Consider the following 17,544-nt stretch of genomic DNA (forward strand, 5'->3'; position numbering starts at 1 on the left):
TGGGGCACTTGCCCTCATAATAATTTTCAAATCTAATAAAGATTAATGAAGTATTGAGACAGATAACTAATAAAGAAATCTATCATTAGTTGCCTTTACAAATTTTTTTTTTTTACTACTATGTTGTCTCACGAAAAAATTTACACTCTTACATTGCCCCACATGGGTAAAATTGGCTCTGCTCTTGTTCATGTATTTGCATAAAGAAAATCCTAGGGTGACATTGAAATTTAATGCAATTCTCACATTTTTTATGTGGAGGTGTGCACATAGCCATAAATGTGTTTTCTCGAGTCAAAAACATCTACGGTTATGTACACCCCTCCACATCAAAAATGTGAGAATCGCATGAATATCAATGCCTTAATTAGTTCAATTACGTAATTGTGATTGTGCCTTTGGAGTAGATACTTGCTCCAATTCCTTAGCTTCTTTCCCACTTCAATTGTGTAATTAATGTCTGAGTTGTTTCAACATTAAGTAAATTATTTTGATCTATTGTTGATAAATAAACTTGTTCTTTACAGTATTTTTTAAATCATCATTTTATTTGTAGTGAAATAGGGATTATCTTGTAGTTTTTCATCTCAAACTTGCCTACCAAGTTAGCCTTATACCCAGTTCAATTGGTATGAAAATTTGCAAAGCAACTTTGAGATCGTAGGCTCAAGTCTAATATACCCAAAAAATCAACCTTACTTACCAAGTTTGCATATTTTCTTATGACACAATAACACTCTTTCATCGCATCAATCTACTTTTAAATTAAAATAGTATTTAAGCTCCCTAAATGAATTCATGTCAAACCTTCCCCAAAGACCATCTCAGATTAATGTAACTAATTACTTAGTGTCATCTCAAGTGATAATGAAATCATTCAAAATTAACACAATGGTAATTAGTAAACTGACCATCTTTTTCTTTTTTACAATTTTTTTTATGACAGGGATTCCAAACCCCGTGGGCCTATTAGATAATTAGGAGTGAGGCCACTTGCCTCTAGAGCACCATATCTCACCCAAATCCACCCCCCCCCCCCCCCCCCCCCTCCTCACCAATTACATGCAATACCCCACAAATCAAACATTACAGGTAAATAAAAATAAATCATTGTGAGTGGCCAATGAAGGGGTTTGAACTCACTGACCATCTTTTCCTTAGATAAACATATGCTCATTTTCAATGTACTACTCACACTCTCCGAAGTGTTGATCTGTTAATTGTGAAACTCTACCAAACAAACTCACCCAAAAAATTAACCATGTTTGATACCAATTAAGAAGGCAAATGAGCACATGAGCAAACTTGACCAAAGAATGATCTCTGGATAATTCCCCAATACCGAAAGCCAAACCAGCACATGAACAGAAGATAGTGCTGCCTCAAATCTTTAAAACAACAAAAAAATGTGTATGACAGCTATTATTATTATTATTAGACATGTGTTAAAGGCACTCCCGTTCTCAATAAGGGTAACCATCTTAGTTAGGGAACCCATGAACTTAATTATTTATATGATTTGAGCACCCTAATATATTTCGGCACCTTTTTTTTTTTTTTTGTCGACATGTTCATGTCGCCATTGACCAAGCAATGTCAACATGAACATGTTGACATAGGCCAAAAAAATCTTTTGGAGGCATGCTAACATTCCTCCTTCAATGTCGACACGAACAATTCGACAGGTGAGGTGCTTTAATCATAGTAAAACTTAAGTTTTCAATAGTTTGTGGACGCCCTTATTAATATGGTGGATGCTCCTAACCATGGCCTTATTATTATTATTATTATAAAAATCCAAGAGTATCTATTTATAGAAAGCAATCTCAAATTACGATAAAACTTCTAATTCGATTTGAATTCTAGATAAACAAGACCTAAATTGGTTTGAATTACCAACATATAAAAATAATTTGTAACTCAACCAAGGAAAAAAAAAAAAAAAGGATCCTAATCTAATTTTAAAATAAATCCACCGGTCTTACACCTACAGTGGTGGTTGGTAGAGTCGATGACACTAACAATGAATAAGATTAAGAATCGTGATAATTTGACTTAGGCAGTGGCATACTCAATCGACACCCCTGACGTGATAGGTTCGGGAATCGTAGATCTGCTCTCCTCAGGATACAGAACAACGTTCCTCAGAAAAAGGTGATGGTTTGTATCTTGAGGAAAGTAGATCTTCGGTTTCCAAATCTGCCACGTAGGGGTGTCGATTGAGTATGCCACGTGCCTAAGTCAGATTGTCACGACTCTAACATTAAAGGCAGCTGAATGTGATTTCAGATGTTTCTCTCTTCTTATCCAGATAAATTATGACCATTGTAGAAACTCAACTTTAACTAAAAGGCTCCTGCATGGACCACGTATTGAATGAATGCTACATGTGAGATGGTTCAAGTGTTCATAGAATATGATGAACCTCATGCCCATCAGTCCATTTTATTTATTTTATTATTTGAGAGAACTTAGATTAAGATAATATAAAGAATTAAATGTGGTTAATCATCATTTGCATGTATGTAAACATATAAAATATGCACCCAGAGAGCCAAAACCTAATTGTCAATCCATTAAAGCCCCAACAAGACTCTCCTTCCTCCAACAAAGACCTCTCACCTTTCAAGAAACGAGAAAAATAAACAAATTAAAAACCACACCCAACCCCAATTTAACGAATAGTATAATGTATAATCATTCATTGTTACCCAATTTAGTAAACTGCACTCATCCCTTAGTTGCTCCCCATAATCCATCATCATAGATGGTCACATGGAAAGCAAATCAAAAGTCGATATTTAATGGAAAATTTATTATTTTTTTATGTGTTGAACAGATGTTCTCTCTCTCTTTTTGTTATTTTGTTTTCATTTCAATTTGCTGGTTTGATTTACCTTTACCAAAACGTAGATTTCTCTCAAGTTTCAAATACCTCTTGCATGATTCTTTCGCTTAATTTTAATAATGTCAAGTTATTATTATGGGTATTCGTAGCAAATACGTATCTTGTTAGTCATAAGTTTAGCGACCCAATCTTTCTATTAAGGGTGTCACTTTTATTCTCAAACCTAGATCTGGTGTTTTGGGTGCGAATCCTTCTTTAATCTCCACTATCAAAATATAGGAATCCACTTCCAAAATGTTGGAAACTTGTTCATATAAAGAATTTTATACCATTTGTAGATAAGCGATTTTCGAATCCGAAGATCACCTCTACATGAATTTGGAGTCATCATCATTCTTTTTTAGAGAATGATGTGAACGATCACCCGAAAAATATTTTCTTCAAAAAAAAGTTGTTTTGGCATCTTGGTAACTCTCGTATAGATTAAAACACCAATCCACTTAGGATCTAGTAAATGCTCGATTAGAGAGAGGGGAAAGTGTTAGGCACCCCCTCTCTCTCTTTATCAAATGATGGTAATATCGAAAAACATGGTCATTTTTTAATAAAAGCGAAAAAAAAATGTCGAATTATAGACAATTTGTACTCTTACTGAGAAGGGGTTTGCTATCAATTCGAATCATAAGGATCATCTCATTGCAAGAGATGATCCTCATTCAAATCATGCCTTAAGAACCTAATTTTAAAAAGTGTTGGCTAATAGTTGTGGGCCCATTATCATGGGTTGAGAAAGGTCTCATTACCGATTGTCTTAAAATGTATTGTGTTTAGGGGTTTAAAATAATTTTCTTTTCTAAAATGGTTACAACTCCTATACTTTCAACTGAATCGAAGTTCGTTCTACTGAAGGTATGGGAGGGAGAACACTACATCTTAGGAGGCTTTCTAAAAGCAAAAAATAAAAAGAGGGAAAGAAGGGAAAATAGGAGAGGGAAATGGAGAGGGGAGTGTGGCTTTTCTCTAATCCATCTTGAGGTCTTGACTTATTTTCTTCATTCCTTATTCTTCTTCTTTTTCTTAAGTCCTTAATAGAATTATGTGAGTATTTTTTAAAAGAGAGGAGGTAGTGAGAAAAGAACAGAGTTGAGTGGAAAGGAGTTGAGAATTGTTTTGAATATTTTAGGATTTGAGAGTATGAGTGTTTTTTAAAAGCATAATGAATATTTGTAGATTTCTTGGGTTGCTTTTAAGGTTATAAGTGTCAAAGGTGATGGGTTGAACTGTTGAAGGCTAATGGCATGGGGTATAGGCATTGGGAGGTTGTTATTTTGAGGTTGGAGAGGTATTTGTGAAAGATGATGGGAATAGATCATTTTTTATCAAAATGGGTTGGATTTTTCAACCCACATGAGTTGAGTGTTAAGTGGGATTAAGGGGTGTGAGTGTTTTGTTAAAATAATGATTTATGTAAGGGATTAGGTTTGGGAGGGTGAAGGAGATGGTGACAAGTGTCCCGAGGGTGTGGGTGTATGTGTTAGGTGAGTTGATTAATGAAAAAGGATGTGGGTTGGTTTACTTTTTGAGGATGATGATGATGGGGTTGGTTAAAAGAATTTGGCAGATGAATGGTGGTGGTGATAATTATCTCTTTTGATTGATGTTGATCATGGATATGGGTATGGACCTGATTGGGTTGGGCTTTTAACTTGATAAGGGTTTAAATCTTAAAATTGACTTGAGTCTAGAGTTTAACTAAGAGTTGGGTTGCATGGGATTAGGGTTAGGTTAGGTTAAGATATTGGCTAAGGTTAGGTTTGTTTTAGGGTGAGGCTAAAATGAGATTAGGGGGTTAGTGACTAGTGGGCCGTAGGTGGGCTTAGAAATTGTTCAAGTTAGAGGTTAGAAGGGTGAAAGGTTGAGAAGGTGGTGGGCTTATAAGGCCTTATTGTGAGTCCATAGGACTTTTAGGGGTGCTAGGACCTTTGATTTGATCGAAGAGTCGATTTTCAAGAATTTTGACTTTTAAAGTCCCTTGAAGGATTTTGTTAGAATATCAATTTTTTTTTTCTCCTTTTGAGTGGGGGCCCAATCAAATTGAGGTGTCTATATCATCCATCATATTATTTTTTATTTCTTAAATAGTTATTAGTCATGTATGTCCTCAAAAACAAATTAATATTGTAATGAAATATTGCGATGAATACTAGAATTAGAGACAACAATAATATAATATATATATATATATATATAAACAATGTAATAATAATAATTTTTCAAAATATGGATTAGAAGTTTTGGATTAAGATGATTTTTTGTGAGGATGATCTCTGTGATGAGAATATCATCTTAAAAAAAAATCAGTCCAATCTAAAACTTCTAACACCATCAAAAGCTATTTAGAATGTGGACCGTTGATTTTTTACCAAAAATTTGTAAACCACTTTGATGGATTTATAAGTTTCAAGTTGAGCTGATTTTTTGTGAGGATGATCTTCTCATTATAGAGACCATCTTTGCAAAAAATCAGCTCAATCCAAAACTTATAATTCATATTTTGAAAAACCATTGTTTTTACATATGTCCTATGATTCACCCCATATATATAGAGGGTAGCGTTCAATGGCTAACTTTTTGGCAAAACATTTTTCAAAACATGAGTTAGAAGTTTTGGAATGGGCTGATTTTTGGTGAGGATGATCTCTACGGTGAGGAGATCATCCTCACCAAAAATCAGCTCATTCCAAAACTTCTAACCCATGTTTACAAGTTGAAAAATCGTGGACCGTCCATTTTTTATGAACTGTTTTTGATGGGGTTAGAAGTTTTGGAATGGGCTGATTTTTGGTGATGATGATCTCCTCACCGTAGAGATCATCCTCACTAAAAATCAGCCCATTCCAAAACTTCTAACTCGTGTTTTGAAAAATGTTTTGTCAAAAAGTTTGCTAAAAAGTTTGCCATTGAACGCGACCCATATATATATAAAAGAGGTGATCCTTGTGATAGCGAGCCAGCCATCGGACCATTGGAACCCAAAAACTAACCGTAAGCACCATCCCACCCTATCACGTGAAGTCATTAAATAGCTACCTTAATGGTGGAGGGGTTATAGAAATTCAAAATCACGATTTGGGGAGCACACGCAGTTACTTTCTTACCATCTCAGCTAGACCTTGGTGAGTAAAATTTAAAATATTACTATCGAATTAATTTGAAACCTTTAAAGTAGTAGAATTTCAATCATTAAAATATAATATATATTGATTATTTAAATACTAATAATAACATTGATAAAAAAATTATTTTGTTGTAACTAATTCGAGGTGATGAGTAGCATAGGAATAACGGTGATAAAGTCAAGCTATATAAATAAATAATAAAAAAGAAATTCATTAAAATATATATTAATTATTTAAATACTAATAATAATATTGATAAACAATTATTTTGTTGTAACTAATTCGAGGTGATGGGTAGCATAGGAACAATAGATCAAGAAATAATAAAAAAGAAATTCAACCAAGAAATATATATTGGGTAATCAAGTGAAAATATAACAACGATAGACCATGGTAGACTATGATTGTATTTTTCAATGCAGAAGTTATAAAATAAAGTGTTTTTTTTTTATTAAAAATTATTAATTATAAATTATAAAGAGATGTTTTCGTAAGAGAGCAAATAGAGATGAATTAAGCAAAGCAAATGAAGTATTGGATGGTAAATTGAAATTTGAGTATACTATATATAACTCAATGCATATCGCCTCCATATGTGGAGTGTCGAGTAATGGAATTACCTTTTAAGATATGTTAAATTGATATCCAAAAAAAGTAAATTACGATTTTAACATTTTATCAATGTAACTCAATTTATCGTAAAATTTTAGTTTAAATTAAGTTAAACTTAAATAAAAATAAATTAAAATTGAATAAATAAAACTTAAAATTGGCAACAACTTTAGATAGAATTGTTGAAAATATCACGATAAAATCTTCGCTTTTACCTTCACTGATTTAATCATGGCTTTTTCATTAAGATAAGATTTATACAAATTTCACAATTAAATCATGAACTTCATGATTAAATCAGTCTTTACAGTTAAGTTGAGAAAATGAGTTTGATGCACTGGTAAGAAAATGCAACCTTGATGAAACTAATGGTAACCATTTTACCAATAAAGCAAACATAAATGAACATAACATTGCTTTTAATGCTTTTGACAGATCTATGGTTATATGTTGTGGATGATGGATGATATCAATATAGTGTTAGGTGATTTATTATTGTAATTAAATATGAGATGATTTAATATTCCAGTTTCAATCAAGATGAAACATAGAGCTAAAAATATTGAATTTTCTGAAAATATCTTAGATCATCTCAAAATGTTTCAGTCAAGACTATCTTGATTTTTCTACTCATCGAAACATTCTGTATCAAAATGAGATATTAAACCTTCATGTTAGTAATAGTTCTCATCTTAGAATCAAAACCATGCCTTGACAGTCAAACCTATCCATGAAAAAAGAACACCCAAAAATGATACCTATCGACATAAAGGAACAACCCAATTGAGAATGGTAAAATGATGGCTCAAAAAGTAGGGAACAAAAAACCCCTAGCCTAAAATCAAGATTCATCATCTATTAACATTGTTGAGAGTGCTTCAGAAGAAGAAGAAAAAAAAGTGGGATCGCTTGAGGAGCAAGTCAGGGTATCCAACTTGTCAAATGTTTTAGTGCACCCAGACCAACAATACCTAGCGAAAACACAAGAAGTCATGACTATAAACCCACAGAGATGGCATGAATTAACATCCAAATTGATCAACCCCTGACCACATCATCTCATTCTGTGAAGCACAAAGCCTCAGAATTACCAACATCAGCACCATTTGTACCAATGAATCACACTTGCATGATAATAACCATTTTTACTCTGACAAGCTCTCAAAATTTTTGAAGTATTAATAGAATGCTAAGAACAATCTAGTTAGTCAAAATTCAATTCTAGCTCACTGTGAGATAATGAATAAAAACACTCAACAATCCATTGCCAATGGTGCGATAAGTCACTTTAGTGCGACCATGTCTGATGACTACAATTAAGCTGATCTAGCAATTAGCTTACTTGTTGCTGGTGGTTGCCATGCACAGCATAAGTCCCATATGTCGGGGCAGCAGCAGCATACATGCTCGGGTCCTGAGGTGATGGTGCAGCATACCCATATCCATCATAAGCCTGAGCTCCATAGTGTGACCCATTCCACTGATTACCAGAATCCATTCTAAACTGTCAAAGAAAAATATAAAACTATCAGGTCAAGAAAAAAAATTGAGGTCAATTTATATTTCAGTAAATTGATTCCCATCAAATGGGTGGTTAAAAACCAACTAGAGGTTTTTTTATTTATGGGTAAGCTGGACTTGAACCCACGATCTCAAAGTTGTTTTGCAATGAGTCAAACCATCTGAGCTATGGGTCTAAGCCCAACTAACTCAAGTTATCCCCTCTTTATTTTTGTGGAAGCAGAGGTTGACTAAATATATATATTTTTTTTGATAAGTAAAATTTGTTAAATATGAGGACAAGAAGCCCACGGAAAAGATACAAAACACAAAGAAGGCCAAAGGCATATAAACCAGAGGTTGACTAAATGAGCCCACTGAGATTTCCAGTTTAGATTGGTAACAACTGATTCTACCTGCTTGTTTGCTGGATTGCGTCCCCAAGAAAGACGAACTGTTTGCTTGCCGATGACAGTCCCATTCAAATTCTGCAATGCCTCCTCAGCGCTGTTTCTGCAAAACGATGTAAGACAGTTAAAGTCCATTCAACCGTGGAAAAAGATTCCATCATTCAATATCTGTGACAAAGCAGATCTCAGGAGAAGTACCTGTTAACAAACTGCACAAATCCGCATCCTTTCCCAATGGGTACTTTTACAGACACAATGTCACCATATTGAGAAAAGGGCTGTCGGAGATCCTCATCAATGACATTGGGGTCAAGTCCTCCAACAAATATCTACAATGAAATATGAGTTAATGACAGCTAAAGGTAGAGTAATTGAAGACCTACACAGAAGAGTCTGACTCACTGTTGTGTTGGTAGAATCACCATCTGACTGGAAGCCGTGGGCAGAGGCACCATTTGATGCATATCCACCTACCAATAACAAAGCTAATTAAAGGAAATAAAATAAGAAATGACATGTAAGAAAGCCAGATTGAAAGTGCTAGTTTCATAGCATTGGTGTATTCAAACAACAACTTCAACCAGCAATAACTAACTTGTTCACTAGTCAGTAACATGGAGAACGGAGTTACAGAATTAAAAGAAGGAAAAAAGAATTTCAGAACCTTCTATAGCATTCCAAGGGATTTTAGTCCCGAATAAGCTAATAGTTTCAAGCAATGAAATGTACAATAATCCAATAATCAAACACCATAACAATATGTAAGAAACACTGTTGTTGTTGTTAAATGAACATAAAATTTGGACAATAAAACTAAAGCAAAAACCAAAAAAAAAGACCCTTATTTGAAAAATAGAGGGAACCTGCATATATTTCAGTTCAGGCTTTAGATCACCTGCCCATGCATTTCCCCCATACTTCAATGAAGAGGTGGCCCCAGCATTCAGATTCCCAAATAGGTGGTCTACCCACCACAAATTCAAAATACGCTATTGTCTGCTGGTGGTGTTACTTTTGGTATAGATCATGCTGATTGCATAACCAGAAATGAAAGGATGTAATATGTAATACAACCGAAAGATGTTTGGAACATTTTCCTTTTAAGAAGAGATGTCTCAAAAATATGAATCCTTCACAGATTACATCACATAGGACATACATCCGTCTAGATGTGGAACAAAGTGGGGATGGTTGAGGGTCATAATTTTTTTTTAAATTTCAAATGATTGCAATCATATGTTAGTTTAACCAGCCAGAAAATACTATGCTGAAGGCCAGGTCTGATTGCAAGAAAATTGAATTGCTAAGCATTGTCGAATGGTAGCTATCATAGAGCAGCACAGCCCCTTCCAGTCGAGCTCTCTACCAACTAAGGCAGTTTGTCCTTCATTGCGAGGATAAAAATATAAGTAAAAGCAGAAGTGACAATAATAAAGTAATAACTATTGTCAGATATACTGTTGAATGCAGGAAAAAAACTGGGATTGTTTAGTGAAACTTATACAAAAGTTCAGATTTTGGTCAAAAATCTGAAATCAGAAAATGAGAGAGCCATGCCACTCTTTTGTGCTTTCTAAGAATAAAAAAGAAAAATAAAACCACACCACTTAAAGGGAGGGGAAACAGTAGCTGTGGCAGAAGTAAAAGGAACCATGCAAGAGAAGAATAGGTAACCAAATCATTCATAAAAGATCATACTAAACAGGGATGAACTGTCAGACACACTGACCCCCAGAAGAGCTCTAATTTTGTGCCATATCCATGACCATCAAGATTGGAAAGCTAATCAAATTAAGTATAAAAGTTAATCTGATCAAATAAATACATGCTCTAGTGTCAGTGGGGCTGGGCCTACTGATATCAAATTGCATTCTGTCATAGTGACAAAAATTGCTGCTTTTTAGAAAAATCACAGATTAAATCGTGATCGTGGTCTGTTAAAATATTCTCAATTTAATCGGAGATTTTTTTTTTTTTTTCATTTAATAAGTTCTTAAAATATTATTTTATCATGTAATCTTGAAGCATATACTCGGGGAGAGAGTACAGGGCAAACGATTTCAAAGCAGACTCCCCATTCATTGGATAGAGAAGATCACCAAGATTTTGTAATACAAATTTATATTTTCTATAATTAAAAAAATTTATTTATTTATTCTAGAATTTTCTAATGTTTTAACCATTTTTTTCTCAAAGTTTTCCCTTCCCAAACCCCAACTTTGTCTCTATGAATTCCGTCAGTGCCTCTGTTAGCTCCTTCACTTGCTCTGGCTTTTGAGCTTATTTATTGGCTTTAAGCTGACGGTTATGCTTTGTGGCTCCCATTGGGGGAAAATCTATCCTTCACATTTGGCTAAAGTGACTCTTTCATTTCATTAATCCCTGACGGAACCTCTTGAGATACTCCTTCGGTGTGTCAATGTCAAACCCCCAATAGCCCAATCGATACATCATTACAGTTCAGTCCATATGTTGAAAGATATGTATTGCTAAATATTATAGTCCATGCCAAATATATATTATTAAAAAAATGTATTTAGACGTTCTGAAATAATTTAAAATCATACAGCCATTTTTTCGTCTGCTTAATCATAAAAAATAGTACAAAACAAAATATTTATGTAAATTAAATATTTCTTTGGTTATGTGAATTGGCACATGACTGGCATGTGGGTGCAACATGGAGGCCCAAACAGGAAATTCTTAGAAAATGATTGTCCTTGTCAATTACCACTTACAACTACCCAAAATGGGATCAAAAGTACATAAATAACCATGATTAGTGGTAGGGTATCATGGATCATTAAGGATACACCCATGAGAACATTTCTACAGCTTGAGGGTTTTATTTCTAATTTACCCTTAGGCTTCGAAAATCATGATTCACAAGTATTGATGCAATGTTGGTGCAACGATAGGCAATGGGTTCTATCTTGGATAGACTAAATCTTGGGTAAGAGCTACCCAATCTTTCCCATGCAGGGTTAACAGCAAATGGTGATATGCACAAGTTATAACAATGTGTCATCCAAAAAGGGAACATTATTCAGAGAAAGATGTCATCCTTAAAACCACATTCCCAGAAGTTCAACTAGATTTTTACTTCAACCAATGAAGGTTTTATCATGCAATGATATTTTAAAAAATAAAAAACACATCCCAGGAGAAGCAAAAGGATCATAATTCATAACTACCATCAATTCCTAACGTGGGAAAAACCATAAAAATAAGATCTCAAAAATCCTAGATGCATTTGTAAAGCTAAGATAATTATTACCACATACCTTGTGAAGAATATTGCTGTTGATATCCGGTTGACTTCCTAGGGGTTGCAAGACCGATGCGCATGGGCCTACTAGAACAAAACGTACCATTCATTTCAGTCATGGCGCGTGACCTCTCATTATCATCACCAAACCTCACAAACCCATAACCTTTTGACCGTCCAGTATTTGCATCAATGACAACTTTTGCCCCTTTCACGGATGGATATTTACTTGAAAAAGTTTCCTGCAATAGGGTATCTGTAACGTCTGGAGCCAAATCTCCTACAAATATAGAGCGGTCAGAACCAACATCAGAACGCTTATCACCCATGCTAAATGATGCCCAGTTAAGGCGGAACGGCTGTTCTGTGTTAGGCATTGCAGTGCCATTGTAGCTCTGTAGAATTTTCTCAGCAGCTGCACGTGAAAAGAATTCCACAAAACCATATCCCTCTGACTGACCAGTTAGCTTATTGCGGATAACCTTTATGGAGATGACCTGCATATTTCATGATGCCCAAATGTCGGAAACAAGCGAAAATTAAAAAGATGAGAATGGCCCTAAATGAGAAGGCCACAAGTGGAAGCAACAGATGCTCTTGTCATGCTGGCAAAAGTAGGTGTTTCAACTGATATATCTATTGATATAATGCATATCCATCATTTTACACTTTACTATATATTAGTTCTTGCAAAGGTAAAATCTCGGATGCTGTCAATTCCTCAAGATTTACCCCTAACAATCAATCTTCATTGTTCTTAATGCACACGAACGATCAAAAATCATATAGAAACATAATCAAAGAAAAGGGAAAAGGTGAGAGAAGACAAACACAAGATTTGTTCACGGGGTTCGTCACAAAGTCCCCGGACTCCGAAAAGTCATTCCGCTATTCTTGAAGCCAATACAAGATCTGCAAATACTAGCCTTCTCTCTGATGGAGACATCAAATATTGAAGAGTAGATTTTAGTTTTTATTTATTTAACTTTATGTTTTTTGGGCTTATTTTGATGTTTTTTTTTTTATAAATATAAATTATATAAATGGAAGGACGAAAGGGAGGCTGAGGTAGCTTCCTAAGAACAAAAAAAAAAACAAAATAACAAGGAAAATAGAAAAAAAAAAAAAGCAAAAATACATGCCCTTCGTGATGCTAAGAGTCACAAATGCTATCCCAATCAAACACAAAGTCTTGGAAACACACTCCCTCAAAGTTTATACTCAACTTTGACCAAAGGAAAAGGAAGCCCAAAATCTCTAAGATCACTGTGTGAGGTAAGCTCTCCTTGTTATGGAATACCCTGTTGTTGCGTTCTCTCCAAAGACCCCAAGCAATTGCAAACGGAAGGATAGCCCAGAGAAGCCTCTTTCTAGATTCGAAGATATTTACATTCCAACCCTCCAGAAGCGCCAAAAAGGATAACGGAAGTACCAGATGCACCCGGAAACGAGACAAGAAAAACATCCAAACAACTCGAGAAAAAGGACAATGAATAAATATTTGATGTTTTATTAACATATGATGTTAGTATAGGCATTAGGGGGCAATTTGATAACTTTATAATGAGTTTTCATAGGCTGAAAATTCATAGGAAATAAAGTTATGGGATTGGGGCATAGGTGGTATCTATGATTTTATTATATTTAAGTTGTTTTAAGTTTTATTCTCAACCATTGGATCTCATTATTTTAGTTGGATGGTTGAGATTAAATTAGGGTATAGAAAACATTATAAGTATTTGATTATTGCTGTAATTTTAATAACCATGAAATATGATGAATAAAAAAAAAGCTTGAGTTTGATCTTCCAAACAATGGGTGTGGTGTGAGGCCATTTTAGAGTGAACCCAATATAACATTATTTTCTTCTAATCTTTATTTTTCTTGTGTTCTTTTTAGTTCTTGATTTTCTTGATTCTTGAAATCCCTTTCTTGATTCTTGAAACTTACAAACCTCAACCCTTAATCCTTTCCCTGTTTTTTTTAACACTTATTTCATTAATCTCTTTTCCAAATCTTTAACTCTTAATCTTTTCCTTACCTTATAAACCTTTAACCATTTTCATTGTGATTGTGTCATACCTACAATCATTGTTTTCATTTTAGTTTTTGGATTTTCCCAATCCTAAACCAAATTCCCTAAAACCCCCATATTTTTTTTTCTCCCCTCATCGTCCTACATCACTCTTCCTTTTTTCTTCCTCCCAAGAGCCTCTTCCTTTTACAAAATAGTTCTCTTTATATAGATATAAAAGATGAAACTAAACCCTAATGAAATGAGTCAATTTCCCCTCAACCAAGGGATTTTCAATCAACTATACAAATCTATCATTATCCAAAAATAGAGATTCCCTAAGTGACTTTCTATTCCTGGATAAAATTATATTTTTAGCTAAATAAAATATAATTTAAAATAGACCAATAGACTCTTGAGATACATATACATCCTCATGTGATCAATCTCCGTCTTATTTACGCCACGTGTCTTGTACCACTTTTTTTACCCACACAATACTCCTTGTAGGACCCACATGGATAATGTTTTGGCTGATACAACTGTAGATTGAGTCACTTTCAATGTGATCATTGCCACCCAAAATCAGTTCATTCTAACATTTGACTAACATTCAAAGTTTAAATGAACAGCCAAAATCTTTTAAATTTAAATAAACTTTTAATTTGTTTTAATGAGGTTGTGTATGTAAGAATGGATTGAAATGATGTGAGGATCAAGAAGCCAGTTTCAGCATCAACATTGATTTTCGAAGTACCTCTGCTGAAAAAGGTAGATTGCCGTCTTGAACCCTGATGGCAACTTCTTTAGTGGAATATGTTAATATGATATTACTCCAGTGGATGATATCATTAAAGGTTGTATCCTTTTTTCAGTCATACAATTAATAGGCAAGAGCATGATGATGATGATGATGATGTTGGCATGATAAGATTGGAGCATTGATGATTAACAATTAAAATTTTCAGTAAAGCCGATGTGAATGAAGACGATTTGTCTTGCTATGGTGTTGGTGCAGTGGACGTGTAGTAATTATAACGGGTCAGAGGTGGTGGACTAATTAATGGGCTTCGATGTTGATTGTATAGATGGTGATCAATGGTGGCTGTTAGGCCAGAACGAGGTGAGGTTCTACAGAGTAAATGAGGAATGTGGGTCGTTGACAGTGATTCAAAGTGGTTGATGTGGTACAGGATGATGATGCCGAATGGGGTTCAAATAAAAAACACATATAAAAAAAACTTTTAACTTTGATACCGTTATTGGTGCTCAAACGACGTTGAATCAAAATTCATTAGTTCATGATCATAATCCACCTCTCACAGGGTTTTCAAACCTAAAAAGCTTCTCATTCAATTAATCAACCATCTATAAATAAACACGAATTCATGGCAATTTATTTCTAGCCTAAGTTTCCTAATTCAAATCAAAACAAAACAACAAACTCCTCGTACTTGCTAAACCCATTAAATAAAATAAGCTAAATACACCCTAATTTCGTAACCTAATCCTGCAGTTATGGGCCCACGGATTGAACTTCGGCTTGAGATGATTCAACCAATGATCCAAAAGTCGGGGCTCCTGCATTATTTAATCTCGCATATCTAAAGAAATCTAAAAAAAATTCAATTAATATCTAAAAGATTTGTTCTTGGTAGATACGCAGATTAAATCTCTTAAAGGATTACAGATTTTTAACATAAATCGTTCAAGATAAGATTTTTCTTCTATATCTATAATAATAAATAAATAAAAACCAGATAGATAGAACAAGAGGGGATGGAAGTGATAACCTCTCCAGTGTGAGCAAAGCAGCTATGGAGGTAATTCTCGTCCATCCAGTAATGGAGGTCTCCAATCCAGATCGTCTTATTCTCTTCTGCAGATCCCTCCTGTTGTTGCTGTTGTTGCTGCTGTTGATGAGAGTAAGACATGTAGTGCTGAGGGGGGTAGTGATGCGGCATCATCTGGTACGGCATCGCCATCATCGCGGCTGGATATTGCATCGCCATCCACTGCTGCTGCTGCAGATCAGCACCGTTGGTTGATTGCATTATGAGTTTGTATTTTTTGATTAATGATTCGTCTCTCTTCTTCTCTCCTTCTCACCTTTCTCACTCTCTGTTACGGATTTGGGAGATTTAAATCGATAAATTAGGGCGAGAAGGAGAGAAGAAGGGTAGAGAGAGCGAGAGAGGGCTTGGTCTTGGATGAAGCGGACCAGGTTCTGAGAGAGAGACCTACTGTTACTAACGAAAGGATTATAAAGGGATTTTAGAAGAGTCGTATTTGTATTCGAGATTTATTCTACACCGTTGGATTAATAGCAAGATTTAGGTATCACAGTTGATTTGGAAGTCTTGGTCTCTGCAGAACGGCCGCCAAGCTATCCTCGTGAACGTCGTGTGGGAGTGTGACCAATAATTTGTGGGTCCCATTATTTCTGTGTGCGCGTTGGGCGTGTTAAACTGAGACTTGAACACACGTGCTTTATAGTTGCGTAAGCAATGCCAATTAAGTGAACCACGGGTCTAAACCCTGATTAAAGTTTAGAGTCCAACAAACCTTACTAAGTTAGTAAGGATTTCACCCTTACAAAGGGTTGTTGGGCTCACCTTGTGCCATCCAAAAACATAGTCTGATGCTTCGGGGTTGTAGACTAGAGGATCAATATCTATGAATTTTGAAAAAGAAAATTTCAAAAAAATCATTTCTCACTGCTGAATTTAATTTTAATTTTAGGAGTTAAGTTAGGTGAAAATTCAACAATTGTCCATTTTCAAAATCTTTGATCAAGCACAAAAGAATTTTTTTTTTCTTTCAAAATCTGAGTATTTCAAAATCTTGTTTTTGAATCTGAAATACGTAAAAGTTCGGTAGCTGTTCATTTTCAAAATCTTAGATCAAGCACAAAAGATTTTTTATTTTGTTTTTGGATATGAGTTTTTCAACAAAATTTAGAGTGTTGTGTTGTTAGGTTGTTATTGTGGCAAACTATTAGGCATAAGGCTTAAAATCTTACTCAGTTGGTAAAAAAAATGGTGGTCGCTAAAATTTATTTAAGATAACTTTTATTATCACACAACTGATTTAAAAAAAAAAAAAAAAAAACTTTTATCATCACACAAACTTTTACATCATTTAGTGAAGGAAATTTTGTGTACCACTTACCACTAAAGAAACATCAAATTCATATTTTAGAATTTCCTAGGAGAGCGTTCGTATAAGAATCCAAAAAGAAGAAACTTTAAAGGAACAAAAAAAATCAAAAAATGGACATTATAAAAAAATGTATAATAGTATAAGATGGGAGAATAATGGGAGAAAGAATTTGATTTCAAAATCGTATAAAGTAACTTAGATTTCAAAAAATCTTTTATGGGAAATGGGTTCTATCGTCTTAAAGAGAATGTATGGAGACGAGAAATTGAGTTGGATCTATTTTCGGAGAGAATATTAGTTGAAAAAAATAGGTTTGATCTCTCTTCTCTCTAAAGAGAGCGTTTCGAGAAGAAAGGAGTTACTCTCTTTCTAAAAAACAAGTACTTGGAGATAAAAAAGAAAAGGGGTTTGATGAATTTTTATAAGAAAATGGCAAAAATGGTATGCCACATTAAATATATATTTTCTATGAATTCAAGTTGATCATGCAAACTAATTAGTCGAATTAGGTATTGTTGCTCGTGTTAACAAAACAATTACTCCAAGAGACC

At 34.4% G+C, this 17,544-nt stretch overlaps 1 protein-coding gene across 3 annotated transcripts; it reads right to left on the bottom strand.

The window, feature by feature from the left end:
• Positions 1-7,781: 7,781 nt before the first annotated feature.
• LOC147409155 (polyadenylate-binding protein RBP47-like) lies at positions 7,782-16,080 on the bottom strand. 3 transcript variants are annotated; one of them, XM_086425961.1, is made up of 6 exons: positions 15,625-16,080; positions 11,834-12,314; positions 8,952-9,034; positions 8,748-8,878; positions 8,556-8,652; positions 7,782-8,143 (listed from the first exon to the last, which is right to left on the bottom strand). In XM_086425961.1, exons 1-6 carry the CDS (start codon positions 15,883-15,885, stop codon positions 7,973-7,975), a joined length of 1,224 nt encoding a protein of 407 aa, XP_086282087.1. In that variant the 5' UTR covers positions 15,886-16,080; the 3' UTR covers positions 7,782-7,972. The 3 variants fall into 3 exon arrangements, with proteins under 3 accessions (XP_086282087.1, XP_086282096.1, XP_086282107.1); XM_086425970.1 differs by having other exon boundaries at positions 8,952-9,019; positions 15,625-16,079; XM_086425981.1 differs by having other exon boundaries at positions 7,880-8,138.
• Positions 16,081-17,544: the final 1,464 nt, after the last annotated feature.

Source organism: Akebia trifoliata, chromosome 2 (assembly GCF_017979445.1).
Source record: "Akebia trifoliata isolate Shusen 1 chromosome 2, ASM1797944v1, whole genome shotgun sequence".
NCBI lineage: Eukaryota > Viridiplantae > Streptophyta > Magnoliopsida > Ranunculales > Lardizabalaceae > Akebia > Akebia trifoliata.